The sequence below is a fragment of the Gouania willdenowi genome, chromosome 9, assembly GCF_900634775.1.
Source record: "Gouania willdenowi chromosome 9, fGouWil2.1, whole genome shotgun sequence".
NCBI classification, from domain to species: Eukaryota; Metazoa; Chordata; class Actinopteri; order Blenniiformes; family Gobiesocidae; genus Gouania; species Gouania willdenowi.
The window spans coordinates 2,500,983-2,527,464 of record NC_041052.1 but is presented as its reverse complement, the minus strand read 5'-3'; the positions used below and the strand labels follow the sequence as shown (position 1 = coordinate 2,527,464).

The window sequence follows — 26,482 nt, the reverse complement described above, 5'->3', positions numbered from 1 at the left end:
TAACGACATTTGTGTTTAGTCGATGATTTCTTTGTTGTTGGAACGCCTGTTTATTTCCCTTTTAAATGGAGCCGTATTTGTGGGAGGAGCCTCTGAGCTGAGGCTGTAGGTTGCTTCCATTAAAAACAGATTATTCTGCCTTTGACTGAGAAAGAAATATACCCGACATTTGAACACGTTTCCTTACTTTAGAGCTGAGTTTATAAATGTGGCAGAAACACAGTTTGAAGAGATGCAAACAGCAGCGCACGGAGTAAACAAACAGACAGAGGAAGTAATTCACGTGGGTAACGTTAGCTCTGAGCTCCTGATGCTGAAGAGCTCCGACTGAGAGTCAGAATGTAACTGATGAAAGACTCTCAGACCCTGGAAACCAAACGACACCATGGCATCGAGCAGCGCAGAGAGGAACACGAAATGAGAAAAAGGAGACGATGCAAAAGGGACGGATCGTAAAAAAACACACTGCCTGGAAGTCACACACAAGTACACACACACACACACACACACACACACACACACATATAGCCGGAGCAGACAAACACGCACACTACGTCACGCAACTAAACAATATTTTCACTGATCTTCTCCAAAACACACTATGGTGATACAAACCAAGACAACAATGCTTGCTTTTATTGTTTGTGTTGTTTTCAAAGTTTGAGGCAAAACAAAAAACTAAATAAAAGTCAACACAAGAACTCAAACCATTAGAAACTGATCCAGAATCAGTATATTGATGCGATCCCCTCCCAAATGTAATGATGGAATCTTCCATGGTGTAAAACAGGTTGTTAAAGTAGTAACACTGGATGAATCTATACTGGCCAACTCTAGACCAGTGGTTCACAAACTTTTCATAGTCCTGTACCCCTTCAGACATTTAACCTGAACTCATGTACCCCCTACTCCTGCACAACATTCAAAACAGAACCAGGGCAATAACTACAGAAAAAATAACTGCTGCATTTGATACTGAGAACCAGAACATTTTGTTGCACAGATTACAAACGTGGGTTGGACTAAACGCAAAAGTAATGCAATGGTTTAAGTTCTACTTGGAGAAGTGAAGTTACTTTGTAAGCATTGGAAACTTTGAATCTGACAAATTACCAATGTCCTGTGGGGTTCCTCAGGGCTCTGTTCTAGGACCCCTTCTGTTTAGCCTTTATATGCTTCCTTTAGGACAAATTTTACACAACTGTTATGCTGTGTTCACACCGGACGCGTCACAAAATATTTGCGTGACCAATCAACCAACCAATCAATCAATCAATCTTTTATTTGTATAGCGCCAAATCATAACCAATGGTATCTCAAGACACTTTACAGTAGAGCAGTCTTAAGGACGGACTCTTCATTTTATGGATACACACAAATGCATATATACGTATATACACATACATATGTATCCCACACCCAACATGAATTCATCATGGCGACAAGGAAAACCTTCTGTTAAGCAGCAGGAACCTTGTGTGGATCCCATTCCTACCAGAATACATACAAAGTTAATGGGATGCAATAGACGAATTATTCTCCTGTTGGGCGGCACGGTTTGATCCGAATGTCCAGATTTTCCGTGACATTCGTCATTCGCTTGAGTTGAAAATATCAAAAGCCGACGTCAAGCGGTTTGACGGCATTTCAGCTTCCACAGAAAGTAAAGAGCATCGATTTTACTGGGGTCCTTCATGGTTGATGGTGAAAAGAAGGGGAGTCTGGTTGGTGGTGCTTTTATATTCAGACGCGCAAATGAAGGGAATATGGGAAAGATGGAGGTGATTGTCTTTGGTAACAAAGTCTTTAATGTTCTCATTGATGTTTAAACTGTTAAATGATTTCTGTTGCACGTTTTAATCATGTAAAGCACATTAAGTTGCCATGTTTATTAAATGCCTTGCCCAAACTCACAGGTTTGAGGCAGCAAAAAGCAATTTTAACATTAACGTGTTCTAATTTACAGTATGAATGACACATAAAGTATGTGAAGCACTGACGATATCAAAGCAATAAATTAAATTCATTTCCTTGATTTTGGGACAAATTTTTAATTAATTTGGGGAAAGTTTGTGGGAAAATTTAAGAAAAATGTCAGGATCTTAATAAAATTTCAGATTAAAAATGACTGCCATGATGTGCTATAAGCGTGGGAAAACTGTGAGCCCTGCAAATATTGTAGAGTTTCATTGAGTTTGTGGATTTGGAATGAACTGAATTATTATGTAATTTACACAATAATTCATGTTTTCTCTGTCATTGTTACTTTCTCCTGCAGGCCGTTTAGGACGCCCTAAAGGGCCGAATTTAGCCCCCGCACCCTAAGTTTGACACACGTGGCGTAAGGTCTATTTTTGGTTAAAATGTTGTCAAAATGAATAAATGACTTTTGACGTAATGCTGCTAACAGACAAATAAAGGAATAAATAACTAAATGGAGGCTGTTGTAAATAGGTGGAGGTAAAACAAACACATTAAACATGAACGATGAAGCAGCGCAGCGTTAAACAATCCTCGTGTGAAGCCAATCCTCACATTACCACACGCTGAAACTTTTCAATAACAATTTTACTGTTAGCTAAACTCATGAGAGAGAGGCCGTAAAAACTAAATGAGCCCTCAATCATGGCGGAGAATGTGAGCAATAACCACTCTGACTATAATAATAATAATAATAATATCAGCGTTTGATGGTAACAAAGGGATTGGACGTTTCCTACCGTGATCCGTGATTTTACAGGACACCAGGTAGAGCTCCTTCAGGCTCCGCCCCTCCTTGGCGATGATTTCCACACACCTGCAGAGAAACAAAAAGAAAAAACACACGTCAAACATTCAGCAACAACAGAAACATGAAGCGGAGCCGAACAAATCCACAAAGACGCAGAAAAGTAAAGAATGATCTTGTCGTAAAGATGACGGAAAAATATACAAGAACCAGTAAAACTTCACTAAAAACTACAGGAATACACAGAGCAATTACATTATGAAAGAAAATACATAAAAGGATGACAAAAATATGCAAAATCACTCCATAAACACACAAGACAACTAAAAAAAAATAACTAGAAAGAAAAAAAACACAAAACAACAACAAAAACACACAAAATGATTGCAAATACCCAACAAAAACACAAAAAAACAACAGAAACCCACAAAATTACAGAATAATACACATAAGGACAACAATAGCAAAATAAAACAAAAAAATACACAACAATACTCCAAAAAACCCAGGATGACAACAAAGAAATAAGTTAAATTGTACAAAACAAAATGAGAGAAAAAAAAAAAAGTACAAAAAATACCAGAAAAAATAACCAAATGTGACAAAATCACTCCAAAAATGCATAAAATTGTGGAAAAATACAGAAGAAGCAGTTCTATAGGGGAAAAAAAAAGACAAAAAAGGACAACAAATATACACAAAATCACTTCATAAACACGAAAGACGACTATAAAGAAATAACTGGAAACAAAAACACACAAAATGACTCAAAAACAAAACAAAAATAAACAAAATGACTCTAAATACCAAACAAAAACTGTCAAAAACTGACAAAATTGCAGAATACACAAAAGCACAACAATAGTAAAAGGAAAACAAAAATTCACAAAAACACAACAAATATACAAAAAAATACCCCATAGAAGAAGAAAAAACAAGATGACTACAAAGAAAAAAGTTAAACTATACAAAACAACAAAAATAAAAGAAAAAAAGCCCAAAACAACAACAAAAATATCAGAAAAATAATCAAACAACCACAAAAACACATGAAATGATGTAAAAATATAGAAAAATACAGAAAATGAGATGGAGTGCATGTGAGTGTATGTGTTAGATATTAGATGCAGCCGGGTTTACATCAAAGGAAACTATCTGCATGCAGCCCACTGCATAAGTCTGTGTGTGTGTGTGTGTGTGTGTGTGTGTGTGTGTGTGTGTGTGTGTGTGTGTGTGTGTGTGTGTGTGTGTGTGTGTGTGTGTGTGTGTGTGTGTGTGTGTGTGTGTGTGTGTGTGTGTGTGTGTGTGTGTGTGTGTGTGTGTGTGTTGGAGGATATGAAAGAGAATGAGGCCTCCAGGGAGCGCCTGGGGGGAGATCAGAGTATGTGTATAAAGTAATTCTCTTTAAATGCCTCTAATGAGAATAGTGTGTGAAACAAGTCTATTTTGATCTCAGCGTTTGAACCATTAACCTTCAGGATAAAAATGTTCTGATCTACACCAGCACCACCACGCTGCTGCTGCTGTGACATCATCAACATTTATGAGACAAAAAGAAGAAGAGGCGAGTGGATGGAAAAGCACCTCAGTGTGTGTGTGTGTGTGTGTGTGTGTGTGTGTGTAGCAGCTTAGCTTCACGACACTGAGGAGACACATGGGAACCATACGGAGCTTCTTCATCTCCATGGTTTGTTCTTTAGAATAAAGCTCAGAATGTACGTTACTATTAAAGATATTATGATGACGCACACACTTGTTCACTATCACACCTGCACTATCAGCGGATTTTAATTTCATAACATACAAATCTACAGAAATACACAAAAAGACAACAATTATACACAAAAAACTGAAAAATACACAATATATCAACAAAAACAAGCAACATTTAAAACAAAACAATATTATGACGCCAAAAACACACAAAATGACAGAAAAAAACATAAAAAACAGAAATGATACACAAAAATAACTAATAAATATACAATGAATAACAAATGTACACAAAATACTGTACTCTAATAAAATAATAATTCACTGCTTTCCTTTAATCAGACCTGGAGAACTTTAGACCTTCAGATGAGATCCAGTTAAAACTCTTAGATAATGTCACGCTGAGCGTCTGCGGACTGCAGCATTATTTAGAACGGCTAATAAATGAATTCAGTGGAAGGTGTTGGTTTAAAAATGAAAAAGCATCTATTCAGAGACTGAGGAAGCATCCACTGGGAGCTTGTTACTGTGACCAGGTCCCACAGGTCAGAGCTAAAGCAATTAGATTAGACATCAATGAATGATAGAGTCAGAGAGAGAGAGAGAAAGAACACGCTGAGAATGTCTTTACTGGAAAACATGAGCTGCATCAGGAAAATCCAGAAAACAGCAAAGAATCAGGACAAATATACAATGATTTTTACAAAATAGAAAAGCTATAATAACGCCCAAAACACAGAAGAAGAAATCAATTACTTAATTACATAACAAATAATTTATGATTTATTGAACGGCTAAAAAAATAAAACAAAATAATAAGATGAAAATACAGAAGTCAAATTGAAGGAGTGAAGGGTCAGTGTGGAGTGGGCGGTGATAAAGAAAAGAGACTCAAAGAAGGTCGAAAAGATCCAGAGAAAGAAAGAAAACAAGTAAATGCATAAGCATAACTAATGCCAAATGACTCCAAAAATGCATCAAATGATGGAAAAATACACACAAAAAACAACTGCTCAAAACAAACAAAAAAAAAAAAACCCACAAAATTACAGAAAAATACACAAAAGGACAACAAATACCTGTATATGAAATGATTCCACAAACAACAAAAACACACAGAATTACAGAAAAATACACACAAGTACAAACACAATAAAAAGAAAACCAAAATTCAAAAAAATATACACAAAATTACTCAATAAAAAAACCAATACGACTACAAAACAACAAGGATAACACACAAAATGAGAGAAAAAAAGCACAAAACGCCAACAAAAACATACAAAATGACTCCAAAACGACAACTCCAAAACAACGACAAAGCACACAAAATAACAACAAACATAACAAGAAAAAAAACAAAATAACGCCAAAAACACACAAAATAACAACAAAACACACAACAAAACAACAAGAAGACAAAACAACTCCAAAAATAGACAAAACAACAACAAATCACACAAAACGACAACAAAACACACAAAATAACAAAAAACAACACGAAACGACAACAAAACACAACACCAAAAAACACAACAAAACAAGAAGACACAAAACAACTCCAAAAATACACAAAACAACAACAAATCACACAAAACAACAACTAAACACACAAAATAACAAAAAACAACATGAAACAACAACAAAACACACAAAATAACAACAAAAACACACAAAACAACAACAAAACACAGAAAATAACAAGAACACACTAAATAACAACAAGGACACACAAAATAACTCCAATAATACACAAAACAAAAACACACAAAACAATAACAAAACACAAAATAACAAAACGCTGTGATTAAACTTTAAAGTTAAAAGATGATTTGAACTGTAAACACAAATCCTTCCATTCACTTGATCAGAATTAAATATAAGACGTGAAATCAATGAATAAACGTCACTAATATTATAACTACGACGTGTTTTAACACTAAAGAGCAGCAGAAACAGGTCTTTATGTGAACAAAACACTAGTTTTGATCTAGTTTTAACTTCTAATGTGAATGATGAGTGTGAGCATCAGTGATAGAGGGAAGAATAAATAATACACGGTCATTTTTATGATGTTTCAACCGAAGCCAGAATCAGCGTTTCTGCACCGTCAGCAAAAAAAATAGCCGAAGGCAAACAGTTAAACTGTCGCTAGTCTTTGTCACGCCATAGGCCCTTTGTCTCACAACTATACACACACACACACAGATAGGGGTGGGAAAAATCTATTAATACATTATATCACCATCATTTTTTAGTAACAATTTCAAAAAATCAATATTAATCTCTAAAATTGATGAAATAAATAAATAAATACATGTTAAACACATTGTTTCCCATGTTGTACACATCGCTAAATAAAGTAAAGTGACTAAAATGAAAACATTTCTATGAAGTGTAGTTAAAAAACAATACTTTAAAGTGAACTGATAAACGGTGCGTTCACTGTTATAATAAAAACAATCATGAAATGAGCAAAGTTTCATCGTTGTTTCAATCAATAACAAACTCTTATTTTATTCTATAGTTTACTGCCACTCCTGCTGATGAAAATTACTGTAATACATCAAATATTTCATCTTTGGTTCCCTCGACAACAAAACCTATCAACAGTGGAAAATGAGTTAATAAAGGTTTTTAAAAATAAATCACAACATTTATGAAGAATAATAATCAGAAAAAAAAAGAAAGAAAGAAAGAAAGAGAGAAAGAAGTAAAGAAAGGAAGAAAAAAGAAGTTAAGAAAGAAAGAAGGAAAGAAAGAAAGAAAATAAAGAAAATAAAGAAGTAAGAAAGAAAAAAAATAAAGAAGTAAAAAAAGAAAAAAGAAAGAAAGAAAAAAGAAAAGAAAAAGAAAAAAGAAAAAGAAAGAAAGAAAGAGGAAGAAAGGAAGAAAGGAAGGACGGACAGAAGAAAGAAGTTTATAAACAAACACACAAAAACAAACACACAAAAAATAGACAATAGATAAAAACACATTTTGATTAATTTCCAATAAATGTAGATTTTTAACATTTTCCCAGAAATTTAACTGCAATAAAAAAAACATAAAATATAATAAAACACTAAATATAATAAAAAAACATAAAATATAATAAAACACTAAATATAATAAAAAACATAAAATATAAAAAAACATTAAATATAATAAAAAACATAAAATGTAAAAAAACATTAAATATAATAAAAAACATAAAATATAATAAAACACTAAATATAACAATATTTGACAGAAAATGATGAACTTAGAGTGGAAACCTTGTGTTTTTGTGTGTGTGTTATTATTCCAGAGTGGTGTGTGTGTGTGTGTGTGTGTGTGTGTGTGTGTGTGTGTGTGTGTGTGTGTGTGTGTGTGTGTGTGTGTGTGTGTGTGTGTGTGTGTGTGTGTGTGTGTTGTTTTAATTGTTAAACTAAACTCCTTTTCTATGGTACAGACAGTTCTGTTTCTAAGCAGACTATAAACAACAACAATAATGTTTAAAAACACACAAACACATTTATCATAAAGGCTGTGTGTGTATGTGTGTGTGTATGTGTGCGTGTATGTGTAGTAGCTTCTGTTTATCTCACTGATGACAATGGGTTGTGAACAAAGAGGATGAGACACTGCAGGTTAGTAGTAGTACACAACAGACACACAACAGACAGACGCACAACTAACACACAACAGACAGACGCACAACAAACACACAACAGACAGACGCACAACAAACACACAACAGACAGACGCACAACAAACACAACAGACAGACGCACAACTAACACACAACAGACAGACAACAGACAGACGCACAACTAACACACAACTGACAGACAACAAACACACAGACACGCAACAGACAGACGCACAACAAACACACAACAGACAGACAACAAACACACAACAGACAAAAAACAAACACACAACAGACAGACACACAACAAACACAACAGACAGACGCACAACTAACACACAACAGACAGACAACAAACACACAACAGACAGACGCACAACTAACACACAACAGACAGACAACAAACACACAACAGACAGACGCACAACTAACACACAACAGACAGACAACAGACAGACGCACAACTAACACACCACTGACAGACAACAAACACACAGACACGCAACAGACAGACGCACAACAAACACACAACAGACAGACAACAAACACACAACAGACAAAAAACAAACACACAACAGACAAAAAACAAACACACAACAGACAGACGCGCAACAAACACACAACAGACACACAATGGGCAGACACACAACAGACAGACAACAAACACACAACAGACAGACGCACAACTAACACACAACAGACAGACAACAGACAGACGCACAACTAACACACAACTGACAGACAACAAACACACAGATACGCAACAGACAGACGCACAACAAACACACAACAGACAGACAAAAAACAAACACACAACAGACAGACGCACAACAAACACACAACAGACACACAACGGGCAGACACACAACAGACAGACAACAAACAAACAACAGACAGACAAACAACAGACAGAGATACAGACAAACACACAACATACAGACAGACCACAGACAGAAATGAAACATGGTGTGTGAAGAACAGCAGCTGAAGGTTGGAGAAAGGTGGAAAACATAAAAACACTTCAGACTTCCGTCTTTAGACTTAATGAAATGGAAAGGGGGCGGAGCCACAGGGACGAGAGGGCGGCGGCCTATTCGGTTTATGTTTCTGCAGAATAAAAAAAACGCTCCAGCAAAATCATTCCAGCAGTAAATTTTCTTTACATGACTAATAAATCTATATAAAGTATAAAGTCCTGCTTCCACATGGAGATCAATAAACTCTGGGACAAGACTTTTATTTATTTATGTTAACTGATATAAAAACATAATATCACAGAAAAGAAACACGTGATGATACTAAAGAAAAACACACGTTAGAATAAACGAAAAGAAACATGTTTGAAAATGTCTGATTTGACAATTTGTGCAGGTGATGAAATAAAATGAAGTGAAATAAAAAAGCATTCGAGAACACTTATTTTTATTATTATTTATTTAAAATCAGGCCCCAATAAGATGCATTTAGTGGTGTGACTGAATGTCAAAGACAAACATGAGCAACTGGTGGTCTGGGGACCAAATGCGGCCCTCCATCTGATTTTATGCAGCCCTAAAATAAATAGACAAAATTAATAAATAAAAAACACAAAATGGAACAAAAACACAAAATGACTCCAAAAAACCTCACAAAATTACAAATTAAAGCACACAAAGTGAGTCCAATAAAAGACAAAACTACAATAAAAATACACAATTGACAAAATAATACATCTCAGAAAAATACACAAAATGAAACCAAAAATACACAAAACTAATTTAAAAAAATGCACAAGATCAAAACAAAAACACAAAGTGACTCCAAAACAACACAAAACTACAACAAAATACACGAAAATAAACATACATTTAAAAAAATACACAAAATGAAACCAAAAATAGACAAAATTAATTTTAAAAAATGCACGAAATTGCAACAAAAACACAAAGTGACTCCAAAACAACACAAAACTACAATAAAAATACAAAAATTGATTAAAAAAACATTTAAGAAAAATACACAAATTCACTTTAAAAATACACAGAATAACTCTAAAAAACACATAAAAAAACACATAAAAAAACAGCAAAAAAATTACCACAAAATGACGCTAAAACACAAAATTACAACAAAAATACACAAATTGATTAAAAAAAAATTCAGAAAAATACATCAAATGACAAAAACCACACAAGAAAACAACAAAAACACAAAGTGACTCCAAAACAACACAAAACTACAACAAAATACACAAAAATAAACATACATTTCAAAAAAATACACAAAATGACACCAAAAATACACAAAATTAATTTTAAAAATACACAGAATGACTCCAAAAAACACAAAGTGACATCAAAACAACACAAAATTACAATAAAAATACACAAATTGACTACAAAAAAATACATTTCAGAAAAATACACCAAATGACAAAAAACACACAAAATAAAAACAAAAATACACAAAGTGACGCCAAAACAACACAAAACTACAACTAAATACACAAAAATAAACAAATATTTTAGAAAAACACACAAAATGAGAATAAAAAATCAAATATGATTACAGATAGACACAAAACAAGAATATAAAAAATAAGAGAAAAATCATACAAAACAACCACAAAAACAAATAAATTCCTTTGTTCTTCCCTGTGTAAACGCTCACATTGGACTTTATTCTAAATGCTGACATAGATGTTCATTATTTGACTGTAGATCAGACAAACACTGTGATTAAAGTTGCCATGTATGATCAACAAGTGTAAAAAAAACTGACAAATTTGTCACATTTTGAACATTATCTTGTCCAAAAGGAAAAGATGTTTGATTGACTTCACACAGCATATTTTCTTAACAAGTAATGACCAAAAATAACCAAGAAAAAAGGCCTTTTCTACATATTTTTTCAATGTTTGACTGTAAACGTGACAGGAATGTAATTCCAGGTTGAGGTAGAACTGAGTGTTTTTCATTTGGTGAAAAGTAAAGTGAAACAGGGTCGGCTTCAGTAATTGGGCCTGGATGATTTCCCAGTGCTAGAGAGTCGTAGAATCAGATTCCCATTGTGTTCCACCACAGGTACACACACATACACATATATATATATATATAATTATGTTTCCAAAAAACCTAGCAGCTCGTCAACACCACTAATCAATATCAAGAGAAGAAGAACTGGAACTTCATCAGAAGAGTGTGTTTCAATATAGATCTCAGTCCGATATCAGCAAAAAAAACCAAGTATAAGATTATATCAGCATGCATCTAAAATATCAACTATAAACCAGGGTTATTATAGTTATATATGTATATGTATATGTTACTAAAACAAAAGGACACGTTTAAATTTAGTAAAAAAAAAAATTTCGTTAACTGAAACAAAGATAAAAACTGCATTGTGTGTAACTGAAACTAACTTAAAATATAGCCATGACGTCTTTGGTTTTTGTCTTAAATGTATTTTAATCATAAGCGTGTTAGGTTAATCTATTTATTGGCTACAACACAAGTTGGGAGAAAGCAACAGAGTACGATTTGGGATTTATTTGAATATGAGTGTGTAAAGTTCGATGGAAAAAAAAATACTAAAACAAACAAAAACTAACACAAAGACTAAAACAAATTAAAACTAAATTAAAGCTAAGCATTTTCAAGAAGAAAAACAAATACAAACTAGCAATTCTCTAAATACTAATAAAAAAAATCAAGTGATTTAAAAATGCAAAGTCAAAGTGAAATAAGAACTGAAACTAATGTAAAAATCAAAAACTGTTATAACTCTGCTATAAGCACTACGATACATTGTAGAATCGGTCTATGTTTAAGTTGAACCAATGATTATTATGCAATTAAAAAACATAAAGTCTGTTTTGAACTCAGTGACGTCTATAGACTGGTGTGCATGGAGGTGGCAGAAACTTGCCTCTATTCAACTGCTGATTACGGAAGAACAAAACAAGCTAAAAACACAAAAACATAAACAATTCTGATAAAAGTAGAGTTTTAGATTTCGGATTGTCAAAACATTCTGTGAGCCTTTAAAAATCAGTCAAAATGCTCTAAAATGGGTGGCAGTGAGGGCGGTAGCCGTTCTGAAAATGGCTGGCAACTGGATTTATACAGGTTATTTTTCAAGGTTTGTTTAAGGTTAAAATGTCTGTAACCCATTGGTTTATCATCATCAAATTATAGAGGCCAAAAATGGAACGCAAAAGTGTTATAAGGGGTTAAAAGTGTCAATATTGGCTTAAAAGTAGCAGAAGTTGGAAGAAAGAAGGAACAATTAGTTTAAACTGGCAAATAATAGGCATGATGAATTATTAATGTGGTTAAATTGGCAAAAATAAGCATGAAATATGGTGAAAAGAGGGTGGAAAAGTGGAAAAAAAATTTTTAATGTTGATGGAGAAATGGCAGAAATGGGAGCAAAAATGCATTAAAAGGATCAAAAATATGGCATCTTAGTTTCTTTCAGGCATCTGTGACCCAAGGTTGAGAACCAATGCTCGATAAAATGATCCAAACTATCACTGTATAGTAAACATTGTATCATATATGATTGTTAATATTTAAACAAGTCTATTGTCAGTGACTAAGTAGCAGTTTGTGTGTGAAAAACAAACAAATAAGAAGCCACGGAAGCACTTTGTGAGGTTAAAAGCCACTTTATTCACTTGAAGTCCGTCCTGTTGCCGTGCCAACAGCGTCCGTGATGCACATGCACAAGCAGTGTTTTAAAGCTGCTACAGCGTTGCCCGCGGAAACCAAAGCAAATCTGACATCACTGGGCTTCCTCTCTCTGTTGTAGCAGGCAGTTACCCACCCTACGCCTCCTCCCCTGGTTCCCCTCCCCCCTCCCCCGAGGACGTAGTGGTGAGATAGTGACCAGTAAATGTAACCAACGCCATCATCACTATATCTACCTCTACAGTCAGCTCAGCTACTGCAGCCATAACACAATACATGAGCAGATGGAGATAACGTTACGTGTGTGTGTGTGTGTGTGTGTGTGTGTGTGTGTGTGTGTGTGTATTGGTTCAGGACAATTATTTATTGTATTACTCTATAAAACGAGCTTTACACTCAGCAGAAAACAACATTCTAACCACTAACATTCGTTTATGTTTCACTTTATTGTAAATGTCGAGATATTTTAGCAAATTATAAAAATGTTGTTTCCTTTTTTCCTCAAATTTTCATGCATATGCATCTTTCATTCTTAGAAAAATATTAAATAGACTTTTATAACTTTGACAGGAAAATAAGCACTTTTTATTTTTTTATATTTGATCAATTATTGCACTTTTAGATGCATTTTCCAGTTTAAGGCAGACATTGATATACAGTAGCTAAAGTTTAAACAGCAGGAATACATTAATTATGTACTTTTTCTGCTGCACCCCACATCGCAACAAAGTGTAAAAAACAAAACAAAACAAAAAGTTTTAAAAAAAAAAGGTGAAAAAAAATAAAAATGTAACCATTCTTCTTAATTTTTTTATGAAAATTAGCAATCACATAAAAAGCTATTATTAAGAAAATGCATAGAAAAGGCATGTAAAGAACACTAAATTAATAGTAATATACAAATAAAAGTAACCCATAAATCAATTAAAAACAATATATTTTATATTGTAGATTTTAGATGCTGGCTGATATAATCCAATACTCACTTATTTTAAATTGTTTGCTGATATTGGACCAATACACGCTTAATAATTACAACAAAAAAAAAAAAAAAGTTTCCTGATTTGAAATAAAAGTAAAATTCTACCTTTTCCTAAATTTCTCATTTAAAATATGAAAAAATCAATGTTAATGACCAAGCATTTAAAAAGACTAAATATATTAATATAATATATAAATAAAGCTTTTAAAAAAGCCTAAAGATGAAGGAGGATCACTCCGTCTTTAAGTATCAGCTAATATCAGGACACTGTAACTCCTCTCCTCTGTGTCCACGTGCACTATCATGATGTTTACCAATAGAGCCGACACAGTAGTGCACGGCACACCATCCACCATCCGCCCACTCAGCCGTAGCTAATTGCTCTGCACTTTGATTACCTCCATCTATTTTAATGAGAGTTATCAAGGCATTGCTGCCTGTTTTCTCTGTAAAAGCGCACATACAAACACGATAAATGTGTGCACGTGTGTGTGTGTGTGTGTTAGTTGGAAGCATCTAAACAGAGAAAATTGAACAACGCTGCATGCCATGTTGGTCCCCATGGCAGGAAATTGTGCCGTGTTCATTAGGCTAATGGATATGAAGAGGACAGGAGGAGGCTGGTGTTGATGGACGGGTGGGAGGGCAACCACATTTAACAACTAATTCTACACAACGCCACACGTCACATGGCACGGTTTAATTTTCCCAACGCGATGATGTAGAGAAGGAACATTTGAGTTCAGCTAAATAGTTTTAATTAGGATGAATTTGACTCATAAGTCGGTTCCTGTTGAGGACTCGTGTTTATCGCCGTTCCTGACAACAGAACACGCAAAAATTACCACAGAATACACAAAATGACGGCAAAAGTACACAAAGAAGCAGCAAAAACACACAAAAAGGTACAAAAATGACAGAAAAATACACAAAACTGTTAATAAAACTTACAAAACAACAAAAGATACACAAAAATACTGAGGAAGACAGAGAGATTTACAAAATACACAAAATGACTCCATAAACACACAAAACAGCAGCAAAAACACACAAAAGGATAACAAATAGGTACAAAAATTACAGAAAAACACACAAAGCTGATAATAAAACTTACAAAACAACAAAAGATACCGCAACATATTGAGAAAGACTCAAAGATTTACAAAATGACAACAAAATAAGCAACAATGACTCCAAAAACTCACAAAAAAGCAACAAAACACATAAAAGAGCAAAACGAGACAAAAATGACAGAAAAACACACAAAACAGCAACAAAAACAAGCAAAAAGAGAATACATTTCTACAAAAATTACAGAAAAACACAAAAAATGAAAATAAAACTTACAAAACAACAAAAGAAACACAAAAATATAGAGAAAGGCAGAAAAATTTACAAAATGACAGAAAATTACACAAAAATGACTCTAAAAACTCACAAAACAGCAGCACAAACAGACAAAACAACAACAAAATTGAACAACGCTGCATGCCATGTGCCGTGTTCATTAGGCTAATGGATATGAAGAGGACAGGAGGAGGCTGGTGTTGATGGACGGGTGGGAGGGCAACCACATTTAACAACTAATTCTACACAACGCCACACGTCACGGTTTAATTTCCCCAACGCGATGATGTAGAGAAGGAACGTTTGAGTTCAGCTAAATAGTTTTAATTAGGATCAATTTGACTCATAAGTCGGTTCCTGTTGAGGACTCGTGTTTATTGCCGTTCCTGACAACAGAACAAGCAAAAATGAAGAATAAAGGGGAGAGATTTTTGGGGTCCATCCATAAAGTCAGTAAAATGATGGTCCATTGTTCTATGAATCTGTGATAACCACATTTATTTATTCATCTGAATAATATTTCACCAAAAATGGTGCAAAAGGTGGTGAAATGGGATTTTAAAAACCACAGAAATTAAATGGGGTTCAAAGTGTCAATATTGGCTTAAAAGTGGCAGAATTTGGGGGAAAAGTATGAACAATTAGTTTACAGTGGTAAACAATGTGCATGAAAAATGGTGAATGTGGTTACATTGGCAAAAATAAGCACTAAATATGGTGAAAAGAGGTTAAAAGTGACAATAATGAGTCATCATATGCAACATTAGGTGGAAAAGGTTAATAAGTGCTGAAAATGTGCAGAAAAGGCATTGAAATTTGGCAGAAAGTGGAGTAATGTAGCAAAAATACATTAAAAGGAGAAAAAATATGAGAAGAAAAAGTGATGAAAATATGGAAAGTTTGGTGGAGTTGCAGAAAAATGGTAAAAATAAGCAAAAATGGGCTGAAATTGTTCAAAACATATTGTGTTGTGTTCATCTAAATAGTTTTAATGAGGATGAATTTGCCTCGTAAGTCGGTTCCTGTTGAGAAGTCCTTCCTGCATGTGGATGGACTGGGCTTCATTAGCAGCACTGGTTTACACACACACACACACACACAGGATGACAGATCCTAATCAATGGACTCACACTGTTCTAAAGACTGTGATAGAACAGGAACAGTAGAGATAGTAACTGGACAGGGTGGCTGATCGATGCTCTGCAGCATGACTCCTCTAATCCTTTATTATCTGCTTTTTGTTGGGTTTTTTCTGCTCCCACTAAAGCGTCTGTCACTGGGATTGTTGTGCACTCCTAACAACGAGGAACACAGAACAAACAACAGGCTGCAGGGTTCAAATAAACACAACACAAAGAAGAATGATGGGGATAAAGAGGAGTGTCCGTGTGTCCATTAGCAGCTGCATTAGCAGCACGGTGATGCCAGAGCACGTCTCATCATTTTAACAGACATTAGTCTTCCATCAAAGTACATCACCATCGTCTCATAACACAATCATTAATGCAAACACACAAAAATGATGTTTTAAGGAAACCAGACCAAAACAAAGGTTGCTGTGATACAAACGAGTCACAGAATACAAATGATTGTCATGTTGTTCACACTGAACTGCTTCAAAAAGACCGACTGAGCTCATTTATTTCAACTCTTTCCATTTTAAACTGAGAGGATTTGATTTGTTATTTGTGCATTTTAACTCTTCTATTGAGTTCAGACATGGGCAGTCTAGTTTTGTGTGTCTGCAAAGCACAAAATTAAACTAAAAACACAAAAAAAAACCCAAAACACACAACTTTAACACAAATTAAATTAAAAAAAATGTACAAAACAAGAACAGAAATACAAAACATTACTCCTAAAACACATAACATGACACAAAAACAGACAAAACTATAAAGAAGAACAGAAAGAATGTCAAAATGACAACAAAACGGAACAAAATTTACAGAAAAACACACAAAACAACAACAAAACTGACCATAAAACTTACAAAACAACAGAAGATACATAAAAATATAGAAAAAGACAAAAAAAATTACAAAATGACTCCAAAAAAAAAACACACAAAAATTCTGTTTTCGAAAACAAGACCAAAACAAAGGTTGCTGTAATGCAAAATCTATATCAGACATGGGCAACTGTAGGTCTAATTTAATAAACAAAATACGCACAATTACTCCAAAAATACACAAGATTAATACAAATAAAAACAATAACTGACAAGTATACAAAAAGACCAAAAAAATACACAAAAAGAAAACCAAAAACACACAACATGACACAAAACAATAAAAATATAAAGAAAGTTTTATAAAATGACAACAAAAAATGCAAAAATGACTCCAAAAACACACAAAAGCATAACTAAACCATACAAAACTGACGGCAACAAAACTTACAGCCAAACAAACAATACACACAACAAACATATGACAGTAAAACATACCAAACAATGAGAAAATGTAAACAAAACAATAAAAATGAAAGAAAACACACAATACAGCATCAAAATACACTAACAACAATAAAAACAAAGAGAAAGACACAAAGATTTACAAAATATGAAAAATGACTACAAAAACACAAAACGGCAGTGAAAACACACAAAAGGAGAACAAAACGGTACAAAAATGAAAGAAAATACACAAAACAACAAAAAAATACACAAAACAACAAGAAAAAAATTACAAATAAAACTCAAATCAACAACAAAAACACACAAAACAACAAGAAAAAAGCACAGCAAACAAACAGTGACCGTTGGATCAGATGTTTTTATAACAGGTGAAATCATTACATGTGTTTCATAGAGCATATAATAATAATGATGGGATCGTCCTCTGATTTACGACACAAACTGCTTCCAACCCCCACCCCCACCCCCACCATGCTGTTTTAATATTACACAACCAATAAAGACACACACGACACATGCTGCTAATAAAAGCTACACATTGGAATATAAATAATCTGGAGTTTTTAGATATAAAGCCTGGCTGCTAATCCAATACTTCTCTCTGGGGAGGAGCTAAAGCTGTGATGGTAATTACAACGAGAGCATCGAGTGAAGCAGGCGTTTGACTGCACAGACACGCACGCAGCCATTAGCTATTGATGGAAAACAGATGTTCCACAGCTGGCCAGAACCAGAGCCAGAGCTAGAACCAGAACCAGAGCCAGAGCCAGAGCCAGAGCCAGAGCCAGAACCAGAGCCAAAACCAAAGCCAGAACCAGAACCAGAACCAAAACCAAAGCCGGAACCAGAGCCAAACCCAAAGCCAGAACCAGAGCCAGAGCCAGAACCAGAACCAGAGCCAGAGCCAGAACCAGAACCAGAACCAGAGCCAGAGCCAGAACCAGAACCAGAACCAGAGCCAGAGCCAGAACCAAAACCAAAGCCAGAACTAGAGCCAGGCCAGTGTGCACGGGCCCAAACATGCATAGAAAACACCAAAAAACCCTCATTTAACAGGAACAACCGTTTCATGGTACGTCAAGGAGAACAGGGCGCTGATGGAGAAAAGGAGAAGTGGGGTTGGCATTAATAAATCCTCTGTGCCTTAAACATCCATCACTAAAGCTCATCTTGTTCTCCTCACTCAGCCCTAAAGATTCAACGCTTCCCATTGGCTGGAGAATAATAAAAATCACATTCACACCAGTTTAACCTCCATCTGGTTTAGATTATAAAGACACATATTTAGAAGATATTAAATCCAGCTCTATATCATACCTATAACTACAATAAATAAATGCATTGGAATGAGCCAAAGACGGAGCTTTTCTGTCATTTTTGCCTTCGTTTTGTATATTTAACTCATTTTATGGGCATTTTGAATATTTGTCTCTTATCATGTTGTTTTTTAGGTTGTGTGTGTTTTTGCAGTCATATTTGTGTATTTCTGTTGTCATTTTGTACATTTTATATAACAATTTTTATGATTAATGTATTTTCTGTGCGTTTTTTATGTATTTTTGCAGACATCTTTGTGTTATTTATCAGTCATTGTTATTTGTAATTTTTGTTGTAATTTTTTTTGCAGTCAAGTTTGTATATTTTTGTTGTCATTTTATGTGTTTTTGTTGTCATTTTGTGTGTTTTTCTGTCATTTTGTGTATTTTTGTTGTTGTTTTGCGTGTTTTTCTGTCATTTTGTAGATATTTGTAGTTGTTTTACGTGTTTTTCTGTCCTTATATGTATTTTTGTTGTTGTTTTGTGTGTTTTTGTTAATTTTGTATATTTAACTCATTTTATGGGCATTTTTCATATTTTATATGCCAATTTTTATGTTTTTATGTAGTTTTGTGTGTTCTTGGAGTCATTTTTTATGTATTTTTGTTGTCATGTATTTCATTCTCATATACATAATTTAGTCTCGTATTTTCTATGTCCATTTTGTCATTTTGTGCGTTTTTGGAAACAATTTGTGTGTTTATTTTGGCGGCTGAACAAAATTAGGCCGAGTGCTGCTGGTGGCTTTGATGACCTCCTTGTGTGTTTCACCGTGTTCGCACGCACGCACGCACGCACGCACGCACGCACGCACGCACGCACGCACGCACGCACGCACGCACACACGCACACACGCACACACACACACACACACACACACAATCCTTTCTCAATGGGTGCTATATGCGTTAGCCTCCAAACACATTAGCATCGTGTAGTGAAACACAAAGGCAGCTGACAGGAGACGAACAGTGGGGGATGCTGATGGTCATCCATCCAACCAGTAGAACCACTGGTGAGACTCAAAGAGAAGCTGTAGAATATGTGTCCTAATCTTCCTCCAGCTCTGCTCATTACACACTCAGCGTGGGACACACACACACACACAGCTTTACTAAGACAACTGTGTGGGTGCAATGATGCGGTATCGCTATCACTGTGAGAATCACGCCACAGGACCACAGTATGTAATACCCCATGACACCGTACGCACATCATCTGCATTTATAATCACTATCATCCCATCCCAGAACAGAAACCAGCAGAGAACGTTCATCATCTCCACCTCCATAAAGAAACACAATAATTATCAAAGTAACAAGAAGACGAAGAAGACGAAGAAGACGAAGAAGAAGAAGAAGAAGAAGAAGAAGACGAAGACGAAGACGAAGACGAAGACGAAGACGAAGAAGAAGAAGAAGAAGAAGAAGAAGAAGAAGAAGAAGAAGAAGAAGAAGAAGAAGAAGACGAAGACGAAGACGAAGACGAAGAAGAAGAAGAAGACGACGACGAAGAAGAAGAAGAAGAAGAAGAAGAAGAAGAAGAAGAAGAAGAAGAAGAAGAAGAAGAAGCAGCAGCTCACTGGTAAATGTAGATACCAAAATCCTGAGTTTTCTCTCAAATTATACCACAAAAACGAAATAAAAATTGGTCACAAAAAAAAGACATTAAAGTGAAGACACTGCAGGTAGTGATATCTGTCATTTATACAAGCCAAAACTGGTAAAAATGTTGCACTAAAAGAGTAAAAAAGTGACCAAAATGGCCAAATGTGGCAAACAATAGTGAAAAAGGGCAAAAATGTGCAACAAAAACAGGCAAAATGTAGAGAAAAGAGTAAAAAAAAAGTGGTATTTAAAAGGGTAGGTTATTTGGATGAAAAGTGGCAAAAAAAAAAATGTTAAAGAAAAGTCAAACATTGGATAAAAAGGTAAAAAAAAAAATAGATATTTATTGACAAAAGGAAACTCAAAAAAGTGTCAAAATCTTTAAAATGGGGCAAAAATGAGACAAAAAAAAAAATAGGTAAAAATTTAAATTAAGACAAAGAGCCACATGTGAACACATGGTGTCTGATATTTGATGGATTAATTATAACAGCAGAATGACGGATGTCTTGATACTTTAATTTAAAGCCATTATTGGCCGATAACGTGCCGATAATATCGTGCATCACTAATTTAAACACATTTGTGGCATAAAAAAATAAAAGCTACCAGAGTTTCTTTTTGCAAATTTAAAAGGAGACGACGTCATTCAGAGTAAACGCACACAAACCTAACCGTACACGGTTAAAAAACGTCTCCACGTAAAGACGAACATATTTCAAAACACAAATAATTCCACAACATTTCAACACCATCCGGTTGTAGGATTACATCGTGACCTAGGAAGCTAACGTCTCAGCCAAAAACCTGCAGGGGTTGATGTGGAAAACACCAGCAACATCTGCGTATTTAAATACGTCCAAATGACCGTGTTCATAAACTGAACGTGTGTGTGTGTGTGTGTGTGTGTGTGTGTGTGTGTGTGTGTGTGTGTGTGTGTGTGTGTGTGTGTGTGTGTGTGTGTGTGTGTGTAATATAGTGTGTTCTATAGCCGTCTACAGAATGAAAGCTTGGAACAGTACGACTCACGTTCTGCCAGCTCGGTTTTATGTTTTATGTCTGAGCTTTGAAACAAATCCACACAGCATGGAAGCTCACTGCACCACCTGAGCTATCTGTCTGTGAGTGTGTGTTTAAGGATGTAAATGTGTGTGTGTGTGTGTTTATGTGCTGGTGTGAATAACTAATCTACCACCTGTTTGTTACAGTACGAAGCCAAACTTCATCCACATAAAGCGCTGCACTCAGATCATTGTAGTAATGACAGCGATGATGTTTAAAGATAAAAAGGTTTTATATCAGATAAAGATGCAGTATAAAAAACACTCTTTTATTGACATTGTTGGAAAAGTTTCCAGCATTGCATTGTGGGATGTGGAGTCCCATAAACCAGTGGGACTCAAACTTTTTCTTTTAAGCTCTAGTCCCCCTTTCTCTTATTCCTGAGTCCAAGTCCCCCCTTACTGTATGTACTGTATGTCCGACGACAACATTTTGCTCAGAATTCTATAATAAAAAATAAAAAATAAATAATAAAAGAAAGAAACGGCTGTGTGCGTGTGTGTGTGCATGTGGAGCAAATATCTCTCCGACGCAGTGTGTGTTCAACCTGAAACTTTGTCAACGGCTTCCAAATACCCCGAGTGTGTGCATCCGTAACGTTGGAGTAATTTGGTCGTTCCAAAACCAATTTAAAACCAATATGAAATGACCAACCCACACTGTGGAACTCCTGTCACACATTGTTTTAAAACACTGATGATGTCATCAACAGTGATGTCATCAGAGTTCCAGTCAGAATGTTCTAACTGATGATGTCATCAACAGTGACTTCTTCATCAGTGTTCTACTCTATGCTAATGCTAATGCTAAGCTAATGCAGTGCGATGTTGTCTGTCTGCAAAAGATAACTTGAAAAGTTATGAACAGATTTTGATGAAATTTTCAGGAAATGTTGATAATGGGTCAAAAAACAGCTGATTACATTTTGGTGATGTTCTGGCTACCAAAAAAAATAATATATATATAAATATATATCCCATTCATTTCCCCATCCACACTGTGGAACTCCTGTTAATGTCAATATGAATAAATGCTTCTGAAAGGCACTGTACTAGTAGAACATAATGATGGAATAAATGAGTATTAGTCCTTATTTTAAAGAATCTCATTTTGTAAATAAGTGAATTAAACCGTATTTAGTGCCTCCTGAATAGATTTAATTCCATAATTTTTATAATTTCCGGATATCTCTACCCTGGTGTGGGACCAAGACTGACATTTGTATTTTCAGTTCATGTTCCAATTAGGATTTCCATTTATCATAATTATTATCATTTTTAACTAAAAATAAACTTTATAAAACCCCATATTTTTTATGCTTTTGCTTGTTAATTTTCCACTCTGTCTTTCTCAAGTACCCCCTGTAGTGCCAACGCGTACCCCCATTTGAGAAATACTGCCGTAGACAGATGCATAGAAGTATTTTTACTTCATTTGTCAACAATAACTAGACTATGACTAATTGAAAAAAAAAAAACAACAAGACATAGTCATCAACATCCCCCGCCAAAAAAAAAAAAAAAAAAAAAAAAAAAAAAAAAAAAAAACAGAACGGGCAATAAGTCCAGAAAAAAATCATTGCACGCTTCTCATTTTCGAACTCCATCAAGGTATTGATACCCTGAAGCCACACACCAAATTTGGTTCTTGTATCCTAAACAGTCCACGTATGGAGCTCAAACATATATCCCTCTTCCACTTTGCAGGGGATAATAAACTATATAAATAAATTAATTATGAATATACTGATATATTAATTGACTTATAAAAACTAAACTATAATATTCACATGAGACGAAGTCCAATCAAAACTAAATTTTTTTTAAGCAGAAATCCAATCAAAACTACTGTTGTTGGGTAAAGGGCAGCACAAGCCTTAATAAAATACTATCATAAATCAGGTTAATAAACGCTAATTAAAGCTTATATTTTAGTCGACTATATCTGTAACAGATTTATTCAACTAAAATTAGATTATAACAGAAATAGTCCTGATGAATAAACTTTGACTAAAACTAAACTGCATTTTAGTGAAAATAGACTAAATCTAACTCGCCTCTATTAGGGATGTGAGAAAAAAAATCGATTCTGCGATATATCGCAATATTTCACTACGCTGTTATTGTTTTTTTATAATAATTTTGTATTTTTGTTGTCATTTTGTGTATTTTTCTGCCATTTTGGGCAATGTTGTTGGCATTTTGTGTCTTTGAAGTCCTTTAGTGTGGGTTTTCAGACATTTTGTGTGTTTTTGATTTATTTTGTATATGTATATTTGTTGTGTAGTTTTTTGAGTCATTAAGTGTGTTTTTGGTTATATTTCTTGTGTTATTGTTGTCATTTGGTGTATTTTTCTGTAAATTTTTTGGCCATTTTGTGTGTCTCTGAAGTCCTTTTGTGTATGTTGTTGTTTTTGTACTCATGTTATGTTTAAGTGGTTGTTTAGCGTGTCTTCTTTTTTATCATGTTCTGTAGTTTTGTTAACATTTTGCTGTCACTTTCTGTACTGTCTGGAGCTTTGTGTGGTATCTAGGGCTTCACGCACAAAAATAGTGCCTATGTCTGTTCTACATGTATCTGTCCTACTTTTTCTACCAAATAAATAATAAATAATCAGCTTTTAGAATTCTGAATGAAATTATATCTATTCTAAAAAAAAAAAACAATGGATAAAAAAAACACAGAATTAATCAATGTGGCTAACAGCCAATCAGATCGTCCTTCTGCTATTCTGCCTCACAATGGTTGGACTGAGCACCGCAGAGATGGTGAGTGAAGGCTGCTGGGAGGTTGGAAGGTAGAGGGCGGTGAGGGAAACGGGGAATAGAGAAGGAACACGGTGCAGAATGGCAACCCCTGGGCTGTTTGACTGGTGGAGGCGTGCGATGCAGCCCAGCCAGGCAGGGAAGACCGGAAAATGGAATTCAGGGAGGCTGTCTGGATATGACATCTCCGGGAGCTATTCAATCTGCAGCCAAACCTCAAGTGGCGCCGCGCCTGGCATGGTGGCAGGAAGGTTACAACTGTGAGCTCACTGCCTGTCAAACCTCCATAAAGCCTCCACGGAAAAATGGGATGGGGTTGGAACGAAGAGAAGGAAAGAAGAGGGGAGGTAAAGATAGGAGAGAACGAAAGAAACGAGCATTAATGGATATTTTAAATAAAAAAATAAACAGGATTTAAAGCAGGTGAAAGAATGGTCGACGGAGAGCAGGGGAAGGAACAGCAGACAGGAAGTGATCCTCCATCATTAATGTCTCACGTACAGTGACTTTTATTACAAAATAAAAACTACTTTAAATTTGTCTTTAGTAGGAATTAAACCAAAATAAAAATTATTGGCCGAAACCAAAAGAACGAAATTGAGAAAACCAAAGCTGAAAACCTTAAGACCAAAATAAATTATTATGCCAATTATTATTCCCATTGCATTTATGGCTCTGAACGTGTATTAACTACTCAAAATGAATAAATTAATAGTAGCACTTCAAAGAATTAATCAATTAAAAATATCTAAATATTTATTTAGCAATGACATTCCAACAATGCAAAATATAAAATAAAATAATTAAAAAATGTTTAACTTGACCTTGATCATACATTAAATCATATTGTACAGGCCTATAACTGACTGAGAAAAATGTAATATCCCCACGTGTTTAATCTCAATAAATGTTCCTAGGATGACAAAAAAGCAAGTGTATAAAACTAAATAAAAGTGAGAGGACTGGCTCTGAGTTTACTTTGAGGATGTTTTTTTTTAGCTCCAAACCTACTGAACATATTCCCTCGTGCTTTACACGTCAAACGCTCACTTGCGAAGAAACGAGATGATGGGAGAAGATCAGATGCTTCCATTCAGCTTCATTCTAATTCATTCTGTTCCCCTTCACTCAGTCTTTCACAGCTCAATAGCAGGTCCCGAAGAATCATATCAGTCAAGTTATGACTTCACTGTCTAGTCGTTGGCAGTCACCATTCAGCCTCGGGGACAGATGATGACAGGACACTATTGGACGCGGCTCAAAATATCTTTCATCAAGCCCGTTCCTCCACACTTGCATACAGATATAGACACACAAAGAGATGCAGAGTCTCACACACACACACACACACACATCTAGCATTTCAACCCTGAGAGACTGTACACACTGGAACAAGGATCGTCGGACCGCAATTATCTTGTACTGTCCGTCTCGTTGGCTGCCGTGGGACAAAGGGAACTCTGTTGATGAGCACCAGCACTGTGTGAATAGGACGTTATAGACATTCTATCTCCCATCCACATATCCCAACGGATCTGATAACACTAAAAAAAACCCCAGAGAGAGAAGGGGGGGCCAACCCAGACGCTAATGGCCTCGGCATTGTGTGTAAATCCTCTCTTATCTTTTCTGCTCTCTGTGTTAAGAGACTGGTCAAGGGCAGTGGGTAAGAATCAACTCTGTGGCCACAATGTTGTCTTCACTCACCACAAAACAGTTTCTAAAGAGGCGGGGCCGTGCAAAGAGGGGCCGCGCCAAGACACACACACACAGTGTCACACGCTCCTGGTGGAAACCTTAAAGAACAGTCACAGAAATACAAGAATTTGCACTTTGCACCGTGAGATCTTAAGAAGGTTCTGCGTAGAACTCTGAAATGCAAAAAAGGAATAAATAGAAGAAAGAGATAAAAAAAAAAAAAAAAAGGTTAAAACACATTAACGTGTCTAAAAAATGGCTCAGTGAGTAGCTTCACCACTCTTGTTGAGATTAAAAACTTGTTTCAGAATGCTTGATGTGATGTCACTAGTGCTGTGGTTCTCATTCTTTTTTAGCTCAAGTACCACCTTTCTCTTATTTCTGAATCCAAGTAGCCCCTTTGTTCCACTGGAACATTAGAACATTCTAATCAAGATCATTTCCATCATTATTTTGTTGATATTTTTCTGTTCTTTTTATTATTCATTTTATTTTTCTCTTATTTAGTGTTTTTGTTGTCGTTGTTGTGTGTTGCTGGTATTATTGAAATTAGTCTCTCTC

At 35.1% G+C, this 26,482-nt stretch overlaps 1 protein-coding gene across 1 annotated transcript in view; it reads right to left on the bottom strand.

Moving 5' to 3' along the window:
• fbxl17 (F-box and leucine-rich repeat protein 17) overlaps positions 1–26,482 on the bottom strand; it is a 225,870-nt gene that overhangs the window by 100,913 nt on the left and 98,475 nt on the right. The window contains exon 3 of the mRNA XM_028456884.1: positions 2,721–2,797. Within this exon, the coding sequence (XP_028312685.1) occupies positions 2,721–2,797 (77 nt within the window). The remainder of the gene's footprint in view (positions 1–2,720; positions 2,798–26,482) is intronic.